Source organism: Lytechinus variegatus, chromosome 3 (assembly GCF_018143015.1).
Source record: "Lytechinus variegatus isolate NC3 chromosome 3, Lvar_3.0, whole genome shotgun sequence".
NCBI lineage: Eukaryota > Metazoa > Echinodermata > Echinoidea > Temnopleuroida > Toxopneustidae > Lytechinus > Lytechinus variegatus.
Genome location: NC_054742.1, coordinates 29716564 through 29739946, shown reverse-complemented (window position 1 = coordinate 29739946; position 23383 = coordinate 29716564). Strand labels below are relative to the sequence as shown.

The 23383-nt window shown below is 35.0% G+C and overlaps 1 protein-coding gene across 12 annotated transcripts in view; it reads left to right on the top strand.

Moving 5' to 3' along the window:
• LOC121410720 (bromodomain adjacent to zinc finger domain protein 2B-like) overlaps positions 1–21988 on the top strand; it is a 93214-nt gene extending 71226 nt beyond the window's left edge. For 11 of the 12 annotated variants that reach the window (XM_041602989.1, XM_041602983.1, XM_041602984.1 and 8 more), the window contains 15 exons: positions 209–320; positions 1111–1262; positions 1893–2000; positions 2680–2864; positions 3183–3480; positions 3804–5295; positions 5848–6006; positions 11436–11599; positions 12051–12211; positions 12615–12650; positions 12966–13506; positions 14646–14792; positions 15997–16238; positions 16621–16764; positions 17262–21988. In XM_041602989.1, the coding sequence (XP_041458923.1) occupies positions 209–320; positions 1111–1262; positions 1893–2000; positions 2680–2864; positions 3183–3480; positions 3804–5295; positions 5848–6006; positions 11436–11599; positions 12051–12211; positions 12615–12650; positions 12966–13506; positions 14646–14792; positions 15997–16238; positions 16621–16764; positions 17262–17415 (4095 nt within the window). In that variant the 3' untranslated portion in view covers positions 17416–21988. The remainder of the gene's footprint in view (positions 1–208; positions 321–1110; positions 1263–1892; positions 2001–2679; positions 2865–3182; positions 3481–3803; positions 5296–5847; positions 6007–11435; positions 11600–12050; positions 12212–12614; positions 12651–12965; positions 13507–14645; positions 14793–15996; positions 16239–16620; positions 16765–17261) is intronic. The other variant, XM_041602986.1, reaches the window with a different exon arrangement.
• The last annotated feature ends 1395 nt before the right edge of the window (positions 21989–23383 follow it).

Below are 23383 nucleotides of genomic sequence, written 5' to 3'. Positions count from 1 at the left end.
TTTTTTATTTTATGTCAGTGAATGTTAAAAGAATCATGAATCCTACAGTTTCAAAAATTAGAATATTGATTGGATATGAGAGTGGAGAGATTTTCTCTTTCTTTCTGCTTGTGTTTTAGTGTTGCCTTAGCAGTCATTTTTACTGACATTCATGTTGAAATTGATTACCAATAATTTTATTCTGATTTTGTTTTGTGTCATTGTGTAGGCATTGCCTGAGCTAGAACGTGTGAAGGGTGTTACTATCTCTGGAGCTGCCTTTGCTGATTGTCTCATGGTCATTGAGTTTCTACACACCTTTGGCGATGCACTAGGATTAGGTAAGCTAACTTCTTCAGTGGGATAATATTTTACACCAGCACACAAATAGTGTAAATCTCAAACATTTAATATGTTTTTCTCATCTGTTCCAATCCATGTCGGCAGTTTTCCATAATTAGATATGTTGCAAGTTCAGCAAGGTCCAAAACTCTTGAAGTCATTGAATATTAAATAAAGATGGTCTTTATGCCAATGTATGATATTTCTAATATGTTTCATTTCATAGAAAAATTTGATTGCAGTGAAATCTTGCATTTGAATCTCTGTACTTCTTTCCTGTATAAGGGCAATTCAAATATATTGACACTTCTTCACAAAGGAAATTCCATCATAATGTTCACTTATATCAAATCATAGATATGAAGTCCTGATGGGAAAAAATGTAACTTCATGGACATAAATTTTTACCGGGGATCAACACCAATAAATTCTATTTTAAAAATATTATTTCTAAATTCTAACATTAAATGAGTGAAGCTTGTTTCTTGCACTTCTACTCAAAATGATGCACGCCAGCTCGAACATTGTCCATTCTTCAAACAACATCATGAATATGATTCATTTAACTACCATAGTCATAACTCCAGCAACTTAGTTTAATTCTCAAAACTTGCTTTTCACCAAGAAAAAAAAAAACTTAAAAAAAACCCCTACTTTTCATATTGTTCAATTCAACCCCATATATGTCAGCCATTTATGCATGAGAAATAAAAATATAACATTAATTGAATTATCTTGAGGCCTCTATTTTAAACCCACTTCTATTCTTATGATCTTTTTCTTCCTTAGATGATGATGATGACATCCCGACCATGTCTGTACTCCAGGCCAGTCTGCTAAATGAAGAAGAACATGTTCCTGTCCTTGTTACCTTGGCGATGAGACTTGTCAACAGTGCAATGGAAGACCCAGGCCTACCAGATGATGATAAAACACCAGATGTAAGAAGATTAAATCTTGTCTCTGTGGACATTATGTCTTTCACTGACTCTTTGGATAGTACTGGTTGTCAGAAGTTTATTGTACACAATTTTTAATTGAACTATGGCATTAGAACACAACCTTTATTAAATGACAGGAATTGAAGAAGTAACTGAACGATAGGTATGAGAATGAATTATTCGTATTACAATTTGTGAAAGATTATTTGATATAGAATTTATGATAATGTATACTATGTAGGTCCTTATATCTTTTAATACTGAATATATTGAGGTTAGGTTCTGGGTTTATGATTAAGATTTGAAGTTTAAAGAAATAATAAAATGGGATCTCGATCTTCCTTGCTCGGTCAAGAGATGAGGGCCTAGTACCCCAAACAGTTTGTTATCAATTGAAATTCTCAGATATTAATTCTATTATAGTTGTAGTAGATACGTTGAACAATATGTGCATGGAACAAGGCTTGTGCTTGGTCATTGCTATATCACACTAATGCAAATATTTGTGTTACCAGGTTCAGGTTAAGAGTAAAGTTTCTGTGATTAGTTGTATTGCGCAGTATTTCATTACAATGTCCAAATTAAAGATGTTCATTATTGCCAATTTGAATTGTTTTTGACATACAACAGGCAATGACAGCTGGTGGACAACGTTTATTAGAGATTGATGTAACTCAGGAGAACCTATCTGAAGTACTCAGCTGCTACCTCAAGGCTATGAAAGGCCCAACTGATGAGGTGAGTGTGATGAGAAGGTCTAAGGTCAACATTTAATCACATGATTGTATAAATCAAGATTTAAAGAAAAATGTACATTTTGATTTCATAATTATTACGCCATAAAAGAAAATCCTTAAAAAGTTGTTTTCATATAAAATATAAAAGTTTTTTATGGTTTGGATGGCAACTATGAATATATAGAAAAGTTGACATCATTGTTTGTTGATAAGTTTAGATAGAAAATTATTTTCTATGATGTATCAAGATGTGCTCACGGAGCATGAAAGTCAAACATTTTGTAATCAGGCATTCATAGATATTTTTCTTGCTTTGTGGTCATGTATGTGGGGACATCGTGGTCTAGTGGTCATGATTCTCGTCTTTCAGTTTGACGGACGTGGGTTTGATTCCCAGCCATGGTGTGTTTTCCTTCAGCAAGAAATTAAGCCACATTGTGCTGCATTCGACCCAGGTGAAGTGAATGGGAAGGAACCAGGCAGGAAGAAATTCCTTGAATGCCAGAATGCCTGTAGGCAGCTCTGCTATAGCCGGGGTAATAATACTAATAACATTATTGAAATGACAAGGTGAGTGTATACTATACATATAGAAACTATGCAATATAAATGTACAATTATTATCATTATTATTATTATGTTAAAAATTTGAATTTTTTTTTCTTGTATATTAATTTTAGCTTGCTGTCAAGCTCCAGACAGTGCCATTCTTGGCCCTTAATCCCACCCACAAGGCCAGTATTCTGGGCTACCTGGTCAATCAGCTGGTCTGTAGTGATCGAGTAGTAGCCTGTATTGACAGCAGCATGGAAAACCTATCCAATCTACGAAGGGACAAGTGGGTTGTCGAGGGAAAGATTCGCAAGTAAGTTACAAGTGTTATTTTGCTGCTCAATAAGTTTTAGGAGGAATGTTTTTCAGACTACAACTGATATTATGTCAGTCTACAATCTGAGTTGTTAAAATGATTTATTATTAGTGTCTATTGGGAGCAAGAATTTGGTCATAGTTATAAATGTATTTTACTCTTCAAAACATTAATTGGAACATATTCAGTTATCTGCTTCATTGCATTGAATTATATAGCTTGTGGAAATTTCCACAGAGCGCTAAAACTTTCCCCGTAATTTTTTTTTATATTGAGACGTGACATCCATATCAAGTTTGCACTTTTTATTCACAGATTGAGAATCCAACAGGAGAAGAAATTTGGCAAACTCAACGACTCTGTCAAGCGCAAGCGAGGACGCCCTCCAAAGAACCCAGAAGATCTAGAAGCTGTAGACGAGTACAAGTTTGAAGACGAGAGCAAAGATGGAGGAGAGAAAGATCTGGAAGATGTACCATCAAAAGAAGATGGAGAAGAGGAGGAAGAAAAAACAGTGGAAGTTGAAGAAGTAGAGGAAAAAGAGAAAGAGAAGGATGGAAAACAGAGTCCTACAAAAGAACAGATGGAGAAGAAAATTGAGAAACTTTCAAAGGTATGGAATGACAAGTGATAGGACTTCATTGTTTGAGAGAGGCTAGGATGATTAGGAACAGTCAAGTAACAATTTTATTGTTTTCAGAAATATTAAGCAACTGTATATCATTTGAATATTTTTAATTTGAATTTAAATCATATATTTACAAGAGAGTAATGAATGTGCAAATCTTTTATGTCAACAAATCAGCATCCAAGTGAGAAAGAATTAAAGGAAATATTGGGGTGTAGTAATATATTATTTTACTTTTGTATAAGATATTGGTAGTTTTTACAACTGAATGCTGAAAATTATGTGATATATCATCATTTCCATTACAGCAACATGGCCAATTCAGAAACAAGATATTTGAAGCATCACATTCTCTGCGTGCCATGTCTTTTGGTATGGACCGTTACAAGCGTCGCTACTGGGTGCTACCTCACTCTGGTGGGGTGTTAGTTGAAGGAATGGAGAGTGCCATACCTGATGAATTTGCTGCCCTTTTGAATTCAAACTGTGATGAGGCCACAGAGCCTGTTGATACCAAAGAAAATATTAAAATGGAAACCCAAGACAGTACAGTGCCGACAGAACCTGCAATAAAACAAGAAGCTGAAGAGCAAATAAAGCAAGAAAGCGAAAGGACGCTTGAAAATAATCCTGAAGTTAAAATGGAAGTTGGAGAAGGGGAAGCAGAGGAAACAAAGTCACCTGAAGTGAAGTTGGAAAATGCAGTTGAAGAAGCCTTAGATTTCAGTGGAATGAAGGAGAGAGACACTGAGCAGGCTTTGGATTTAAGCGATAAGACTGGTGCTATAAAGAGAGATGAAATTTCAAAACAGGCAGAGCAACCAGAGAAAATGGATGTCTGTAATGGAACAACTGCAGAAGAGAGCAGAGAAGACAAAGTTGAAAACAATTATGTCATTGAGAAAGCTGAGAATCTGTCAATGTCAAACACCTTCCATAATGATGATAAGAATAGGAATAAAGATGAGGAGGATAGTGAAGCAGTTGTCAAAGAGATCATTAATGATGTTGTAAATGCTGCTGCTAATGAAGTTGATAACTATGCTGCTGATGTTGCAAAAAGTGCAAACAGTCATTCCCAGATGAATGGAGAGTGTGATAAGGACATTGAAGAGGACGGGAGATCCAGTACCAAAGGAAAATCTTTTGAGGAGAACCAAGATCCTAAACAAGGATTCATGAACCTTGAGGGACTGGTCCCTAGGTCGGAATCTTCGTCTCCGCTGATTAAACCTTACAATGGTGGTGAACTCATCACAGCTGATCAACTCAGTAAACTCCCAGGATCCAAACTCAATGGAGTGTCAGACTCATCCAACACATGGTTTAGTATCTTGCCTCGCCTTCCTTGTGATGAGAACTCGGTCACCAAGTCAGAAAGCGCTGCCTCTGTGGACTCCACTTCCCAGGTGGAGACACCCACATCACTGACAACTACTGATGGCAGCCAGGTCTCTGCTGCTACGGCCGCTGCGTTTCCAGCCGCATTCGCCTTCAATCCCTATATATACCACATGCCAATCCCTTTGATGCCTGTGGGTCAGATGAACTCTTTCCTGGGGACGTACACTGCCTTCCCCCAGATGGCTGCCATTCCCATGCAGCCAATGGGTCCTACCATGAACGAAAACGGGACAGAGGAACAAGCTGTGGCCATAGACCAATCTCTTATTCAAAATCTGGTCAAGCAGGAGAAGTCTGAAGAGACAGAAGAAGAAGAGGAGGAGAACAAGGCCATTGCACAGATGAAAGCTGTTCTTGCTAAGATTGAGGCTGCCAAGGTTGAACCTATCCCAAAGAGTAAGTTGCAAAAATTGTATGTTATCCTACATTGTTTAACAAGCACCTAGGAACGCTTTTCTGTTTGTGAATCCAATACACAATTTTTCCACAGTTGCTAGAATTAAAATAATCATCTGGCCATTGTATTAACTGAAAATTTGTGCTGTTATCCTTAATAACTATCAATTACTCTCTCTTTTTTAAAATATATTTTTAGTACATTTAATATCAGTTTTTACTGTTTTATATACATGTACAATTCTCATAGTGCAAAAATTAGTCAAGGAGGACCATTCAGGTTAAAGTGAATGAGTTTGGTCTCTCTTTCCCAGGCAACCAGGTTTTGCACGTACGGAGTCACCACAAAAGGTCACTAGACATGTAGCATCATTAAGACCTGAGAACTTTGTAGCATCCGTTCCAATTATTGACATTCTCTGTTTACAACTAGCTTGAATGGCTGAGGTGTAACACACTTCCATAATAGTTGATCAGGAAGTCAAATTTTTAGTATGAATATTCATGTAAAGAGATAATCATTCACTGGTATGTTTGGTCTGCTTGTTGCAGATCTTCAACATGGTTGGTGGTATGTGAGTAACCCAGAGAAGATGGCCGAGATCACTCGTAACCTCTACCCACGGGGTTTCAGAGAAAGAAGCCTGCAGAAGAGCCTTCAAAAATACACAGAATTCTGCAACAAATCCTGCACTAAAGGACTTCATAAGAGTGAGTAACAAGAAATTAGAAATAAATCTATAAAGTTTCAAAGTACAATCAGTAAAGCATATAGTGGCAAACAATGTTCACAAGGTTTCATTCAAAATTGTATCCTTTTATGTACACCCTCCCCCCCCCCTTCAAAATAACTTGTACCTAATAAGATTTTGAATTGAGGTATAGCTTGAAAACAAAGGTTTTTTGTCAAACAGAAAGTGTGAATTTGTATTATTCACTTATATTGAATTGATTGAAATTTTGAATTTATTGAAATGCATGTATATACCAAAATTATTCCAGATCCATATTTGTTTGATTAACCCGTTCGCGACGGCATAGTAGAATAGGTTCTAACACCCCAAACGAGATTAATCAGCCGGCCATGTCAAGTTCGAACAGCTCCATTGTTCCGTGCGTGCGAGCTGGAACGTTGATTACAAAAGCGTGTGTGCGATCCACGATGAGTGAATTGATCGATCGATAGTTTTCGCGCATGCGTAGTTCATTTCCTGTTTTGGCTGCACTAAGTTCAGAGCTCACCTGTCGCTCCAGTGCTATAATTATGTCCGTACAGAGTGACTTCTTTGAGAATGTATTGTTGGTGATGTGGGTTTTGAAGTTCTTCTTGGACTTCTTCTTTTTCGATATTAATGTTATCATAATATTCTCATAATGTTACTATTATCATAATATTCTTCCTTCCTTTCTTCTTCCTTTTCTTCTTTTTCGATCTTCTTATTATTATCAAAATTATTATTCTCATTTCTTTTCTTCTCATATTCTTCTTTTTCGATATTCTTCTTATCTTATCATCCTCATTTCCTTTCTTCTTTTGTTCGATCTCTGTCTCATCTTTTTGTTCTTATACTTCCTATTTATAGACCCCCCCCCCCTCTCCCTTGATATAGTCTTGCTTTGTTTCCTCTTGCAAATGAAATCCTCCTTGTTTTTTTCTTCCTTTTTTATAATGCTCCCTTTTCATTTTCTCCTCCTTCTTCTTCTTCACTGATAATTGTGTAATCCTACACCTCCTACATCTCCTAAGTTTTCTCTTTCTATTTCCCTTCTATTTATTCTTGTTATGAATTTGCTTGTGCTTCTTTTTTTCGCCTTTTTTCTTCGTCGTCTTATCTTCTCTTTATACCTATTCTCATTCTTTTACTCCCGTCGTCCTATTTTGCTTAATTTTGTTCTCTCTGTTTTTCTCTTCATGCAAAATGAAAAAAATGAAGAATATGATATTTCCTTTTAAAAGTATGCCCCCCAAAACATGAATCTTCAAAATATCGTTATATGCATACAAGTTATACTTTCTGAACAAGAAATCATAATCTTCTCGATTAAAATTTGCAAGGTGGTATACGACAATTATTATGAAGATTATTTATCATTTATCATCCAATTACTTAAGTTAGCCCACCCCATCCCCCATGATCACCATTATCTTCTCCCTTCATCTTTTTTTCTGTTTCGTCTGCTTTTTTATTTTATCTTTTTATTTGTCTTATCATTATTATATTCATAACCTTAACCATTGTTGTTATTATTATCAATATTATTATTATTATTTTTATTATCCGATTGTTATATTTTCTTTTATTATTTGTTATTATCATTGTTAGTGTTGATAGTAATGTTTATAATTGTTATCATTGATATTATGTAAACATTTGAATATTTTACATGTAAAGAATAAAAAAAATTAGTTTAATTCGATTGAAAAATATTATTGTTATTGTCATGAATGCCATCCCCTCTACTCTCTCTAATCCCCTTACCTCTAGTCAACCTCTACTTATATTCTCTCTCTCCTCTATATTCCCTTTACTTTTTTCCCTTCTATTCAATCAGTAGCTTACGCAGGGGGGGGGAGAGGGTTCAATTTCATACGAGGCGCTTTTAATCGAAAAAAAATGTACTACAACACTGCGCAGACAAGTGGGTTATGCTCCCTCTCTTCTTCATCTCCCGTTCCGTGTCCCCCGGCCCTCTCTCTATTTTTTTTCCCTTCTGAGTATATTCTCGTCATCACAGAAATATGTCCAAACCCGGCCCTCCAAGCCCAACCCATACTAAAAAATAGAACCTACATTAGGATAGGTGCCCGGCATATTCGGCCCATAATCAATTTCAAATGATTTCTAGATTTTATACGTCGTCGAGAAATGTTCAACAAAAACCTCCAAATTATTTCCTTAATTCAAAATCCAACGGAGACGTTGCCATGTATTTGTGTAAAAAAATGAATGTTATGTATCAAATGATTCTAGTAATTAAAATTGTATTAAAAACAAGACATTCTGCCTTTCATTATCCAAGAATATACAATAAGTCCCTGCAAACCGTTTTATTTATTGTGAACTTACTCAATTCTCAGTTTATTTCACTAGTTTAGAACGTGTGTGGTTATTTTCTTGACATTTATGTGCAAAGGATTTAATGATCAACAAATGATTAGTAATTCATGGAAAATGCAAGAAAAAATAACTTAAGTATATGTTGGACAATTTAAAATGGAAAAAAATGAGTGTGACCAGAAAGACATTTTCGGTTTTGCTGGTAATCTAGTTGTCAGCGATCGGCGGTGAACCAAGGAATTCTTGGTGGAGGGGACTATAAATGCGCTACTTTTTCTTTACTTTTTTTCTGACAAGCAAAGGGGGGGGGGGAGAAATAGAGGTCAGCAATGAAATCGCAACCCAAGTTACACCATTACTATTTTATACCCTTTTTTTTATTCTAGTGCATATAAATTATATTCCATCATTTAACCCCCCCCATTTGTTTCGCCACACTCACTGTCAAATTTTCGGACAATATATGATTTGATTAACATTTTAGGAACTTTCCGTTCGGAAATTATTATTTCCTGCGTTCAGTTTGTTTCAATATCCAATTTCGTCAAGATGAAAAAGGACTCTGAAAATAATAACCTGCATTGCCAAATTATAATTCTATAATGTCGTAAGTGTATATAATTTCTCACCCGGTACATTCACCTTTACAGAATTTCGATGTATTAAAATAATTCTTATGTTTTATTTCTCCACTTCCTTTTTCCTTGTAGCCAACAATCCATAAGAGCTCCGATGAAAATACAAATATAACGAGTTAATTAGAGAACTGTAAGAGGAAGAGCGTGTTTCAAAAGAGATACATAGAAAGGCCATTCTCGCCTGCCTAAATATCATATTCCAGCTCATATTAAGTGATATATATTATCTCTAATTAATTAATTAATTGTCTTTATTAATCAATTCATGTACTGATTGCTTTATCTCATATTTATCTTTATCAAAGTTGAATGTCTGTTATCATTCTATGGAGTACGGCCAAAATGAAACAAATAACTGAATGGACGTATATGGAATCACAATATGCTTTATGCCGTTTTTCTCGCACCCTTCTAACAAGCAATTAAAAAAAATTAAACGAGCCGCATGATGAAAATGATTAATAATTCAGATAATATCCACTAAACATTGTGATCAAGGCGCTCTACTTATTCATTACCCGGCTTACATCATTTGTTCCGTGAAAAGCATTATAGGCCTGTTTGCAGACATAAACATAAATATTTTATTTTAATATATTCTGCTTTTCATTCCCTCTATCTTCTCGAATAATATATCCATGGAATGCATATTTACTCCATGCTCTGGATTCCTATCGCATCACATTTTTTTTATATGCAGGTCAAACCAAACCACGATAACATACTCAATCAGAATATAATCAATTGGGGGAACCTTAGATTTTTTTTTCGAAAATTCATATGAGATTACTGATATGGATAAAACATGCTTCATATACTTTGTACATCGTAAATAACACATATTAGTCTTCATTAGCATGATTATGCCTATGTCACGGCGTTTATCACTCTTTGGTGTTAAACCAAACTGACAAAGTGTGAATTCATCCGTACATCCTTCCCTTTCAAGTCACTCTTTTACATTGTTAGTAAGTGGCAACTTTATTGACCTTCGCTGGATGCCCTTTTGTGATTTTCAAAGGAAAGGGGGCCATGCCTCCAATTACCACATCCGTATCGTTAGAACAAAATACAGTGTACGTACGATCCGAGGTATTCTCAATAGCCAGCTGTATACACTTTTTGTTTAGGATTATAGAAATCGATATCAACTTAAAGTCGTGTAATCTCTTCTAGTTTGATCTAGCTTGATCAGTTCATGAAGTTGAATATTATGACAGCCATTTTCAAGAGGCAAAATAATGCACCTAAATGAAAGAAGAAAACAAAAATCGATGTGTTATAAACTGAAACCATGATTTTTCTTCTTCCTATATTTTATCAACGGCGCCATTTTTTTAAAAAGAAGTGCACACCTAGTTAGCAGTAATGCATATAGCATTTTCATTTATTTGAAAGCAGGATAAAAGAGCATTGTAGATTAAATGCCTTGCTCACGGGCATAGGTGCCGCGGCGGGGATCGAACCCCGGACTTTTTGAAACTTCACAAGCAATCTTATAAAGTATCGATCGTTTTCGATCTATCGTTGCTCATATCAGCGCACGCACGCAGCTCTGCGTGCGTTTTGGGTTGCATTTCGCTGCTCCCATTGTTTTCCCTCACTTTTATTGATTACGGTATATGCGTGGTTCTGCGAAACTGAAAATCGTTGAAATCAAGCTTCCATCGCGGCAATGCCCACTGTACGCCAATATTGGACTCTCTTCGAAGCATAACTCGTTTTATAATGCTTTATAAACTATAGAAACAAAAGGTAAAAACGTATGACTTTCTGGAATGTGTAGTTTAATTAATGGACATTGTAATTATAACACAGAAAAGGCAGAAACATAGTATGAAATTGTATTTTTAAAGCCTGCAAATGGATGCGAGTAATAGCCTTTGGGGAACCGACTATATACGGCTCCCGTACATGAATAAGTTTTAGGGAACCGTATATATCCGGCTCCCGTTGGCAACGGGTTAACAGAAATCTTTCAAGGAAATTGGAAATCCAGAGTAATGTTAAATACAGTTCGAAAATAAAAAATAGAAGTCACTCTAATCATTACTGAAATGTAATTAAAATCATATGGGAAGTATATCTCACTTTTTAGCCTCATTGGATAGAGAGTATATTGACACATTCTATATGTATGATATTATTTCTGTATCCAGTATCGGTGTTGTAGGCCTTATATTGCAATATTTTGATGCAAGTCATATTTCTATATTACAGCACAAAAAGGAACAATTCAAAAGGGCTCAAAAAATAATTTTCAGTCAGAGGGACATTGATGATAATCATAAGGGCCATGGCCTTTGGGGCCGTATGTAAAGGTTCTCGGTACTGTTTATTGATTATGTAAGTTAGTCCACTCGGAAAAAGAACACTTGCAAGCATTAAATCCCTTAATATGTAATTGTCTGCTTTATATTTCTGCACTATTTCTTGGAAACAGCCCTGAAAATGGCACCTAATCCCAACATAAAGGAAGGAGGCTATGTAGATCCAGACCCCTCTCATAGTTGGGATGAGGAGCTTGCCTTCAACATTGAGAAGGAAATGATCATTGCTATTGAAACTATGGAGGAGAAACTTACCCAAGGATTCATGCAAACCAAGGTAATAATACAATGATGTGAAAGTCAATAAAAGTCATTATTTCAAATACAAAGTCTGTATGATAAATCCATGTTAACAAAAATCAAACTCATGTTTTTGTTCTCAAGTGAAGCATTTATCAAGAGAAACCATTCGTTCTCACAGTGTGGTGGGTTCATGACATAATGTTTTGATGTAATTGGTCATTCCTGTTTAATTGTGATTTTGTTTTAGTTTAAAGAAACGTCATCATCATTCAGTTTTATTCAAACGGTGTCTTTCTGAATGACGTCACCATTATCTCTTAAGGGATCCAATCAACAGTTTATTGATAACAGATCATTGATAGATACAACATAGGGTGATTTCATTCTAACACTAGCAGCGTATAGGCAGTTTATCTTATGTTTTATAACCTTACTTTACAAAATGATATTCATGACGCTGATTGTCTTCATTATTTATCATGAAGGGTTGGGTGATACCTGATAGGGCTACAGAGAGTCCTGAGCTGGTTTCATGTCAAACAGCCAAAGAAGCTGATATCGACTTGGTAGACTTTGCCATCCAGAGGTTACAGTCCTTTGAGAAAGCAGTTGAGAGGAGATATCTTAGACCACCTCTTGGGTTTAGGTAAGTTCTTCAAGACAAAATGACATGTCTCTGTGGAGTTGAGGTTGCATCCAACAACCTGTGTAACCATAATATAATAGCAAGAATCTGCCAAGTTGGATTTATAGGCAAATACAACTTGGAATGACTAGCATCTTTGTAGTGAATATCCCAATTTGTTAGAAGTGATGTTGTTAGGTAACCAATCATTCAATCTAGATCTTTTTTTTCTTTAGTAAGTAGACTTGGGTTGATTTGCCTTATGATATCAATATGTCTCTTCCATTTTAGCAAGGAAAGTGAATTAGAAAAAGTCCATGCAGTAATTTAAAACAAACAGAAAAAGTGAAAATATATACCAACAGTGTCTTTGTTGGTTTAATCTAAGTGTTTTCACAAATTTTCTCTTCTTCCTTTGAAATAGGGATCACACCACCTTTTCTGTGGATGCAGCAATAAGGTAAATACATATTCTTTCTTGATAATATAATACTGGAAAACCACCATGAGTGTACATGATGGTTTGTAATAAATGATGGAAAGTAAATATTTTGTTCTACGCTTCAGTAGGATAATTATGAATCTGAAACGAAATGTTAACGATTATGTAAGACAGGTGACGCTTGGGTACTGACATTGACATATGTGTTCTGTTACACGATTTGTCTACATTATGTGATTATCAGATACACACATACTTAAATTTATTATTTAGAAATCTATTCAACTGATCATTTATAATTCATCAATTCATTTTGAATAATCTTTTAAACAGTAAAGAGGAAAAGAAAAAGGAGAGGGAAAGGAAAGAGAGAGAGAAGAAGGAGCGAGACAGAAGAGAAAAGCTGAGAGAAGAAGCCCGCATCAAGCGAGACGAGGAGGAACTTCAGCTTCGTCTTCAACGTCAGGCTGGCATCATCCTCAACTTCACAGACGATTCCAATACCACTGAGGGTGCCGCTGATAAAGATGATGAAGAGAAGATAGCTGCAGAAAGGATGGAGGTTGACGATGACGACAGGACAATGGGCATTGATGAGACTTCCATGGATGTGTCCAAGTCTGCTCAGGATGAGGACGAGGAGAAAGTGGAGGTTGATGGAGAGGAAAAGAAGGAGATGGAGGAAGGAAAGGACATTGATAAACATGTTAATTTAGATGATGAAGAGGGAGATGGTTTCATCCGGTCTGATGTTCCTAGAGGAATGTCTAGATGGAGGAGATGTGTTGCTGATTGTTCCTCTGCAGCTCAGCTTTACATCTGTATCACCATGCTAGATAGATGCATTGCCTGGGATAAGTCCATCATGAAAGCTGTGAGTATTTCTTCATCTTTATACTTGTTAGCTGTATTATTTGGTAGATAACTTTACCCTTTTTGTAGGTAAGAAAACTCTTGATATTGACAGAAAGTTTCTTTGGGTGAATGAATTAGGAATTCAATGATACTAGGTTATGGTTCTTTACCAGTACACCACCCCGCCCCCATCCCACAAACCTAAATCTATTGGCAACATTGCAATCTAATGGTATCTACCATGATAATGATACTCAGCAGTCGGCAGCCAATCAAAATTAAGTATATTCAAGTTGATTATAGTCAGTAACTTATCTGCCACAGAAACCAGTGCAATTAGTCACGAAAAATTCAAATTGCCTACTTGTCTCCTATAAAGTTCTGAATAATAAGTTAACATCTAGCATGATGCATGAATAATTAATATGTGCAAAAAAGAAACGACAATACTGCACCAGGCGACTAGAAGTCAGTCATATGGAAATGAGAATTTTCAGAAGAGATTTGTTTTTGTAGAAGATGAGAGGGGTTTGTTTGACCGTAATGGCTTTGTTTATTTGCATGCTACTGTTAGTGCTTTAGGCTCATTCTGCTCTCCTATTATCAAGTAGATTTCAAATATTATTTCTCCATTTTTTTCTATAGTGTAAATATTTCTATGCCTTATGAATGTGCATATCTTATAGGGTGTTTTTTAGTTGAATTTGGATGATAAGAGTAGATGTGTGTTTTAGTAGATATTTAGGATAGATTGCAATAGTAGCTGTTGATGTAGAAGTTCAGTGGTCAAAACCAGTTCTGTCTCATAATATTATATTATGTATAATGAGTTGTTTGTGTATTTATATTGAAATTCCTAATTATGTATTAGAAGCACTTTCATTTTGAAGTACTCTCAGTCCTCATGCAAAAGTTGATGATGAAATTCATGCTTATCCTTGCATTGGTCAACATGAAGTAGTTATAAGTAGAGTACTTTAGTTGATATGTACCATCCATCCTCCCATACAGACATTCATTCATTGGGTTGTAAGATGATAAAGTGTAGTAGAATCAGTGCATGCATGAATGATTTCATCCCTTAAGATTAGTCTTGAATAGCCAGCCTCTTTGATGAAACCCAAGCCTCCCTCTCCCCCTCCTTCCCCCTGCATGCAGTCTTGTAAGGTGTGTCGGCGCTCCTGCGATGAGGCTAAGTTGCTGCTCTGTGACTGGTGCGACAGAGGCTACCATATGTATTGCCTCAAACCCAAATTATCTGAAGTGCCCGAGGGAGACTGGTATTGCGACAATTGCACCCAAAAGGTAGAACTATGACAGCAAAAATTACAAATTACTTGCAATGTTCACATTTTTTGGCAGTTTATTTTTTTATTGGATTGAAAAGTAAACCAGTGAAATTAACACAAACAGGAGCAACTGACTCTTCAATTACACCCGCTCACCAAGACAAACTAAAATGGCATTTAATGTTTTGGCCTTGTTTGATGTGACTGCTAATGCCCATGTGGAAAAACGGTTGTGTTTGCCTCTATCCAATATCCGCTATTTCTCAACATTCCATATCAACACTACAAATATATTCACTCATGTCATATAACAATATTATAATTCAAATACATATGTATCATTTAGAATCACTTAGTGATTATAATTACCTTTTCTTCTGTATCTTCCCATTTCATGACTAATAATGTTTGAATTAACACATTCATGAAGCAGTTTCCTATCATCTACGTACATTCCTTTCCATACTTCATTCTAACATCTAACTTTCTAATCTTTTGGTCAATTCAATGTAAACTATACTCTTCCATAACATTTAGAATGAATGGGAAATGATGGGATTATTTTTTATTATTCATTTATTTACTTATTGGCAATATTTTACAGTGATGAGTGGTATTATGTTCAATGTTCATTTATGTTATGATTTTTCTCAAATTTAGAAACATATATTGTTCTTTTGTTAGCTGCATGGTGCATGACATAGGAATTATTTTTTTTAAGACTGCATGGGAGCATTTACATGTATGTAAATATGCTGTGTACATGTGTGATATTCTAATAGAGTTTTGTTTATACTGTGTACAAGTAAGATAGAAAGGGTAATAAATTACATAGTATGCATGTTATTCTTGCATGATGATATAAAGCAGATGGAAGAACTGCTGACAGAAAAATTTGCAGATGAAATTAATGAAATAAAGTATGATCCATTTACTTTCTATTCATATCATGATACATATTAAAAAATTGTGTAGACTCTCATAATTTTAGTCATTGACATGGTATTAGACTTCAAGTTGATTTATCATCCTGTTTGAAGAAACCAAACTTACGAAATTGCTCATTTCCAATCAAGACCGTTTATGATTGTGATAATATGAAAATTTATTTTTTTTGAAAATCCCATTCATATTCCAGCTTTTGTGCAAAATCTGTACAATCAGTATTGCTCTATTGCATATAGCTCTTTATAATTGACTTATTTTTGTTAATCTGACAGCAAGCCAAAAAGAAGACACCCAATGAGAAGAAGAAGAAGAGCAGTAAATCTAAGAAATCTGAATCTGGTCGCAACACACCAGTTATGGATGGTGCTAGCAGTCCAGCATCAGCCTCGAGGGATGAAACAGACAAATCAGAAAAGAAATCAGAGAGGAAATCTGAGAAGAAGTCAGAGAAGAAGTCGGATAAGAAATCTTCCAAGAAGATGTCTTCAGTTCCAAAAGAACTCCAACCTTGCAAGTAAGATGCCCTTAACATTGTTTCTTTTGAATAGGTTTACTTTGGATGAATAAAAACTATATCTAATCATGTTTGTCCTAATATGAAATGAGAGACAACCAAAATAGTTTAAACTTTAAGATATTGTACAATTCATTTAAAACTTTCTACATCACAAAATCTTAAAGATGACAATTGAAGAATTGGGACCTGAAAATTGAAGACTTGTGCATTTTCGTTGTTGCAGTTTTTTTTCCTGTTTGAAATTTTTCTCCTTGTGTGTATTATTTGGTATCTTAAATGTGTATTTAGCATTTTTTTTTAAAATATCACCTGTAAGAGCTCAAGACAGTGTCCACGAGTTTGTCTTTTCTTACATATAACTGAATTCTTTTTTTCTTAGGCAAATCCTGTCTGAGATTGAGAAAGAGCACTGTTCATGGCCTTTCATGGCTCCTGTCAATACGAAACAGATTCCTCAATACCGCAAGATCATCAAACAACCTATGGACTTCAGCACTATGAAGAACAAACTCAAGGAGAAGAAGTAAGCTATTCATTTGACTGTGATTTTATTTGTTTCCTTGTTACTGCCATTACCATTATCTTCAATGTGGTCTTGAACCAGTTTCGTTCTTATCACCATTGTCTTCCTCATCGTCACAATCATCACTCATCACCATAATCACTATTATCACTACCGTCGCCATCATCATCGTCACCATCATCAACATCTTACCAAATTAAAAGTTGATTAGATATGGATGAATCGAGAAATATTACAATATCAGTATTTGCAACATTCATATGAAATAATAATGGTCTACTGAATTGTTGAAAAGACTTGAAAAACAGATGCAAGTGTTAAATGCTGTTCGCTCAGCAGTTTGAGTGACATGGCTGCTCATTGCTAGAATAATCACAAAGAAAGGCGTTGGCTTGGAGTGGAGATAGTGCATACATTGTTTTATTTAAGTATTTATATATTTTCTCTTTGAAATGAAACTTTATTATATTTGTTTTCCCTCTCTCTTTTCTTTCCAGATACAAGACACTTGATGACTTTGCAGTGGATGCACGCCTGATTTTTGATAACTGTGAAACCTTTAACGAGGATGAATCTGAAGTTGGCCGAGCTGGGCATGCGATGCGTTCTTTCTTTGAGACAAGATGGATGGAACTCACCGAAATGTCATAATACTTCTCATTCAAGCAATCAACAATTAATATTAATTGCAATGTCCTCCACATACAAAACAAAGTTCTTAAATTATTGTATTTCTGAAGAGTTAGTTTGAAGAAAAGTTATTTTGGAATAATCTATGCTTGATAAATAAGATGTTCATGTATTCAATGTTTGTTCTTTTTTGTGACCGATGTTTTCATCATTATTGTTATGGTGTCCACCTGTACATAGCTAAATGTAGTGTGTCTGTTAGTCATTGAGTGAATTGTTTTTGATTGGCAGCTGCCCATGTAAATTGATCAGTTTCTGGTAAATTTTCCTTCACATCAGCTTCCGCAACTAGATGAATGAACTGTAAATGAAGCCTTGCTGATTGATTTCTGATTCAAGCTCAGTTGGTGGTGTTGATATAGATATGGATGCATGATGTTGGTTTTAGTCTAGACTGTAGTGAATGATAAATCCTACCTCATAAACTCTTTTACTCTCAATCATAATTAGCTTTAGAGACAATCTGTGCAGTCATCAGACTTTTGACTCGAGTATTACTTTCCGTCTATACAGTGGATGATCCGTTCACATCGAATGACCTTCTAGGCATCTATTGCCCTAGCATCAAAATCACAGCATTTACTCAAATTATGCAGCTAATTTTCCAATTTATTTATTTTAGTAATGTGGAAAGGTGTATGCAGTTTGAAAACATATTACAAAATGCAGAGTGGGAGATGATTATAAAGAATGTCATTGATTAACCTCACAGACTAGGGCATTGTGTATGAGTATATTCTGTTTTCATAATAGTAATCATAATTTGCAGGAAGCTTGTTTTTAAATGGTTGTTTGATACTTATGTCGACCAAGCAGATTACACCAAAAGTAAAGTATTTATTCATCTATTTTTTCTGAATGTGCTGGTAACCCTATTAGATAAATTTAATTTATTTACATGAACTCCTTCCAATGTATCAAATGAATAGTAATTTTATTTATTTATCAGCTTTAGACTCAATTGAATGCTCCTATGTAGAAGTTTGTCTCCTGATGAAGTGGTCATGTTACTGCAGTATAATCATGTGTTGTATCAACATAGATTGAATTTTCATTGGTAAATTCCAAGCAAAATTTGATCTGATCATCTTATAGTTTCACAGCAGCTTCTTCCTTTACTGTTTGCAAATGTTTTGATATCTTTATATGCTTTGCCACCATCCTTTTTGGATACACAATTTCCCAATCTCCTCCTCCCATTCCATAAAACCCTGTAGGATTGTTTTATACCATTTTTGCTCAGTGTTCTACATCCTAAGATAATCTATTTAAAAAAAATTTTTTAATGCATCCAATATCGATAAAATCACTTATACCTTGAGAATTTCCAATGTTTAGTTTTAATTCTATGGAATTCCTTTGAAAATGCAATATGTAAACAAATTAGGTCTAGGAAAAAAGGGGGCAATACCATGTGATAAGCTTGCCAGAGGGATGTGGTGAGAAGGCTTCAATTTAATTTTTGGTAGGAGAGGGGTGATTTTGGATGTGAACTTCTAGCTCCCAAAATCTTCCCCTTTTTGCGTGGTATTTCTTTATCAAATGGGATGCAGGACTCAGTTTAAGACGTAATATGTATAAATCCAATTTTGGGTATAAAGATCTACTCAATTTCTTTTTACTTGTTGAAAACTCCATTATCGTAAATGAAAGGCTTTCTGAATTTGCTTGCACCGTAATGGAATATAAATGATAGAGACAAAAGTGATGTTGAATCCATCGGATGCAAACTCACGTAAGCCTTACAGTCCATTTGAGAAAGATTCCAAACTTAGCTATCATCTTTGGTGGCCTTTCATCAACTTTGTATGTAGTCTTTCATGATTTCCATCTCACCTTTTCAAAGAATACATGGAGGAAAAAGAGAGTGATAATTTAATGTTGTGTTTGTAATTTTGTAGCTTCCTTTTTCATCTCTCTCTTCCTGACAAAGCAAAAGGAAGATGAATATTCTATAAAGACTTTTATTCTCATATTATGAGTCGATCAGTGAAATGAGTGAGTACTTTTGCACATGCTGTGTTAGATGAATTATTTTTTTGTTTTTCGTATGTGATGAAAAAGCTTAAACATTGGACCAAGTATCATTATGTAATATGTCAGATATTTACATTGAATCCATGATTGTGTTGTGAGTAAAGTGTAGTGTTTTATATCTCCATTAAGTGCAACAGGTATTTTTGTTCAATAAAGTTTGTAAGGGTTTAGAACGTGATGTGAATGAGGTTAACATGTCTTTAGGATCTACTTTAAAGAAGTTGTAAATTGGTACTAGCCAGCAGTACACAGTTGTATGTGTTATGGAAGTGTATTTTTAGCCAAGCCTTGTCTATGGAGAATGATATTTGTGATAAGTGTGGATATTTACTTCCTTGACGATTATGTAAACATGACAGTAGCGAGTCTAAATCATGCGTTGCCTAGTAACAGGAATCATGGATGATTGGTAAAGATTTTATACAAGGCAGCAATTTTCATAATTGCATCACAAAATGGATGATAAATACTGTATCTTAACATGTGACCTGTTTGAATATGTTCTTATCCATATGATATATTCTTGATATTTATGTGTCTTGCCCAGGTTATTTATGAAAATCAATTGTATATGTATTCAAACTGCGGCAAGATGACATGCAATCAAATGCCATATGGAGGCCTCTCTACAATAATAATCTCTGTCATTCTCAATCAAAGAAAGGCCTTTGCATCTACACAATAGTTTATTAATCATGTGATTTTGATGTCTTCAGTATATATAAATCATCTTTGTACAGGTTGTTACATGTTCCTATAAACAGAAGTATTTTTCTCCATCAGTGTTATCAGTGGAAACATTGTATGTAGACTTTCCAATGTGTTCTGAATGTACTACTAGACAATATGTATCATGCAGATATTAAATCTCTCCTGGTCTATGACAAATTTATTAGTTAATTGCATCATCTAAACACTGCTGAAAAACCATCTTCAATTTTTAGCCTAACAAACCTACTATTACATTCGTGTAAGACATTTATCACACTATTCAAACCCCAGTTTGTGAACTTCACCCCATGAATAATAATGGAATGAAAGCCAATCATTTTGAACACGGCTACTATGTATCTAGGTTGCTGTCTCATCCCAAAAGGAAGCAACTCTTGTTGTTTTTTTTGTCAAAAGGAAGTAACTCTATCTTACACAAAAAAACAGTGACATTTTTTTCCTCATTTACAATGAAACTCTTTCCACAGAGTTGTTCCTTTTGTCATTGGACAGCAGTATGTATATACACCTTAGATAATTGAACTTGATCAATACAAAGATCTGTAATAGTGCTTCTAGGGAAGCATCCAATTGCAAACTAAAGTGCCATCTAACTAGGATGCCCAGGGGGTGTTTCGCAAAGAGCTGAGTATGACTTTGTCGCACTTAAATGCAGAGTTGCGTGCGGTATAAAAGGCATGACCGCATTGTTCAGATCATGCCAAGAGGAAGCGGACTACTGCGTATCATTCGATAAGATTGCATGTTGCATATGATATATTAAGTGCGACTCTAAGTCATGCTAATTCTTTGTGAAACACTCCTAGATATGTTAATCATTTGCTGAAATCAAATTTTCTATACAGCTATAATGTTAAGACTCTGCAATCATTTATAATGAAAGCAGTGTGTCATAGTTTCCAAGAGGAGATACAAAAAGGTGACATAAAGTAAACAAACTCTTTCAAAAAAAGTTTAAATCACAAGAAGTAAATTACTACTCTATGAAAATGGATTTGATGTAGACAGGGTCACCAAAAATGTGTTTTTCTGTACATGTACGTCAATTCCTACATAGATGGATGTGTAATAATCTTGATTAATGAATTGTTTGCTTGATAACACAGATCCCTAATGATATAGTGATTTTATTTATACATTAGATTCATTCCCTCGCAGCAACTGCTACCATACTTTACAGCCAATAATCCAAAAATTTATTCATTCTTATTTCATTCATACTCCTCAGCACACTCTCCCTCTAGAGACCACTACAATCATAATGGTGTCCTTGAATAGTTTTTTCCAAAAAAAGTTTACTATAGAACCCAACACTTCAATTCTCATTGAATGGTTCATTCTTCATCTCTCAGCCACTGCTGTTTTTTATCATTTCTGTTGCATACAGAAATAAAATAAATGAAACGGAATCTTCTTATGTACACTTCCTTGGATTATACTGGACCATGTAGTTTGTGAAACAGAAATTTACTATACCAGTTTTGATGTTCAAAGAAAAAGTAATAGAGCCTTGATTTTATTTTGTTGTAGCTATATTTTGCTTGTGTGAGAATCGGTGTCATGTCATAGGTGCAAGAGCTATGTTTCAAATTGCCCATTATTTTATTTTTTCGTCCTTTTTGTTTATTTTCAATTGATGTTGTACATTATGAGTAGTAGATGTGATTGTCTAGGAATAGTGAACAGTTTTGTAGCTGGAAGAAAGAAAAAAAATCATTTGATTGAAAAGTGTCTTGTGAGAAAAAAAATAAAATGTTAGACTGAGACCAAAAACATGTTTTTTGTTATCTTTTGTTACCTTGTTTAGAGTGATCATGTGCATTTAAATGACTGTATTGACCTCCACTAAGATAATACATTAACTACATTCATGTATGTGTGTGTGTGTGCATGGGGGGGGGGTCTTAAAAACTTTTTATCTTTCTGATCTGACAACTTTCCTTGATTTTGATTGGCCGAGAAGCAGTGTTACTATAAGTCAGATGAATTATCTTGACAAAACCTTTCATACTCCGATCCCCAGTTCTTCCCATATAGTGCTACTTCCAAGTAACTTCTTAATCAATTTGTAATGACCATGCATCCCGGGAGGGCCACTTTCATGGACGAGTGGATACCATGCGCGACCAAAAAAAAACACGTAAAAAGGATGTCTTTTTCAAGATAGGGCACATAACGTACGGTACGTAATAAGGGTGTAAAAAACACTAATATAATGAAAAAAGGGTATCTATTTCGCTAGGGAAGCTACGTGTTTAGGGTCAGATTTGCAAGGGTATAAAAAAATTAAGACAAATATTTTATGAAGGATGTACTTTTGCCCCAACAGTCAACACTACGTGTTTAGAGTACGATTTGCGCGAGGTGTGGGAGGTGGGGCCGTATACTATTAGTGCTACTAAACCCAATGATGTAGGTAAAGGTAAAACCGACAACCAAAGTCCGTGACATAACAATTACTTGTTTAGGAGTTCAATTCAGAGAATTCTTGCCAAGAGTATCGTTTTGTTTCTAATACTTGTTAAGGGTAGGGTTTCACACGCCAATACTTGTTAAGGGGTGCATTATCAGAATATAGAAAATACGTGTTTAGGGTGCTTTTCGAGACCCCATGGTCGTGCATGGTATCCATTCGTCAATGGAAGTGGCCCCCCGGGCCATGCATATTATGTAATGTATACCGCGCCACCCTCTATTTTTCACTAATGGAAGAAAAGCCACTTGTAGTATACAGTGTACTCGAGTTTGAGTTATTTCTCTTAAATTAATACTATGTGCATCAAAGGAATCAAATGTCAGATTTTGGTCATTTTGGTAAGCGCTTTATAAGAAGTAGTTATTTATAAAAATGAAGGCTGATATTAAGAATATGAAAGTTCTTTAGTTTTCAAAAATAAATTTACCTCCGACACCATACACGACTACATTTATCTATGTTAAAGACGATGGATATGAATTCCATTTTTTGCAACTTTTTAAACTTGAGATCAGGAAGAAAATTTCACTACTGGGGAAGCAGTGAGTCCTGTGTCACAGAACATGGTCACTTTCAATAGCTCTTTTGATAGGCTTTCTTTATTCATTTAAGCCATTTCAACAAATTTTTCAAAAGAATGGAGTTTGTACCTCTTATTTTCCAGTTTAATTTATTCATTCTTGT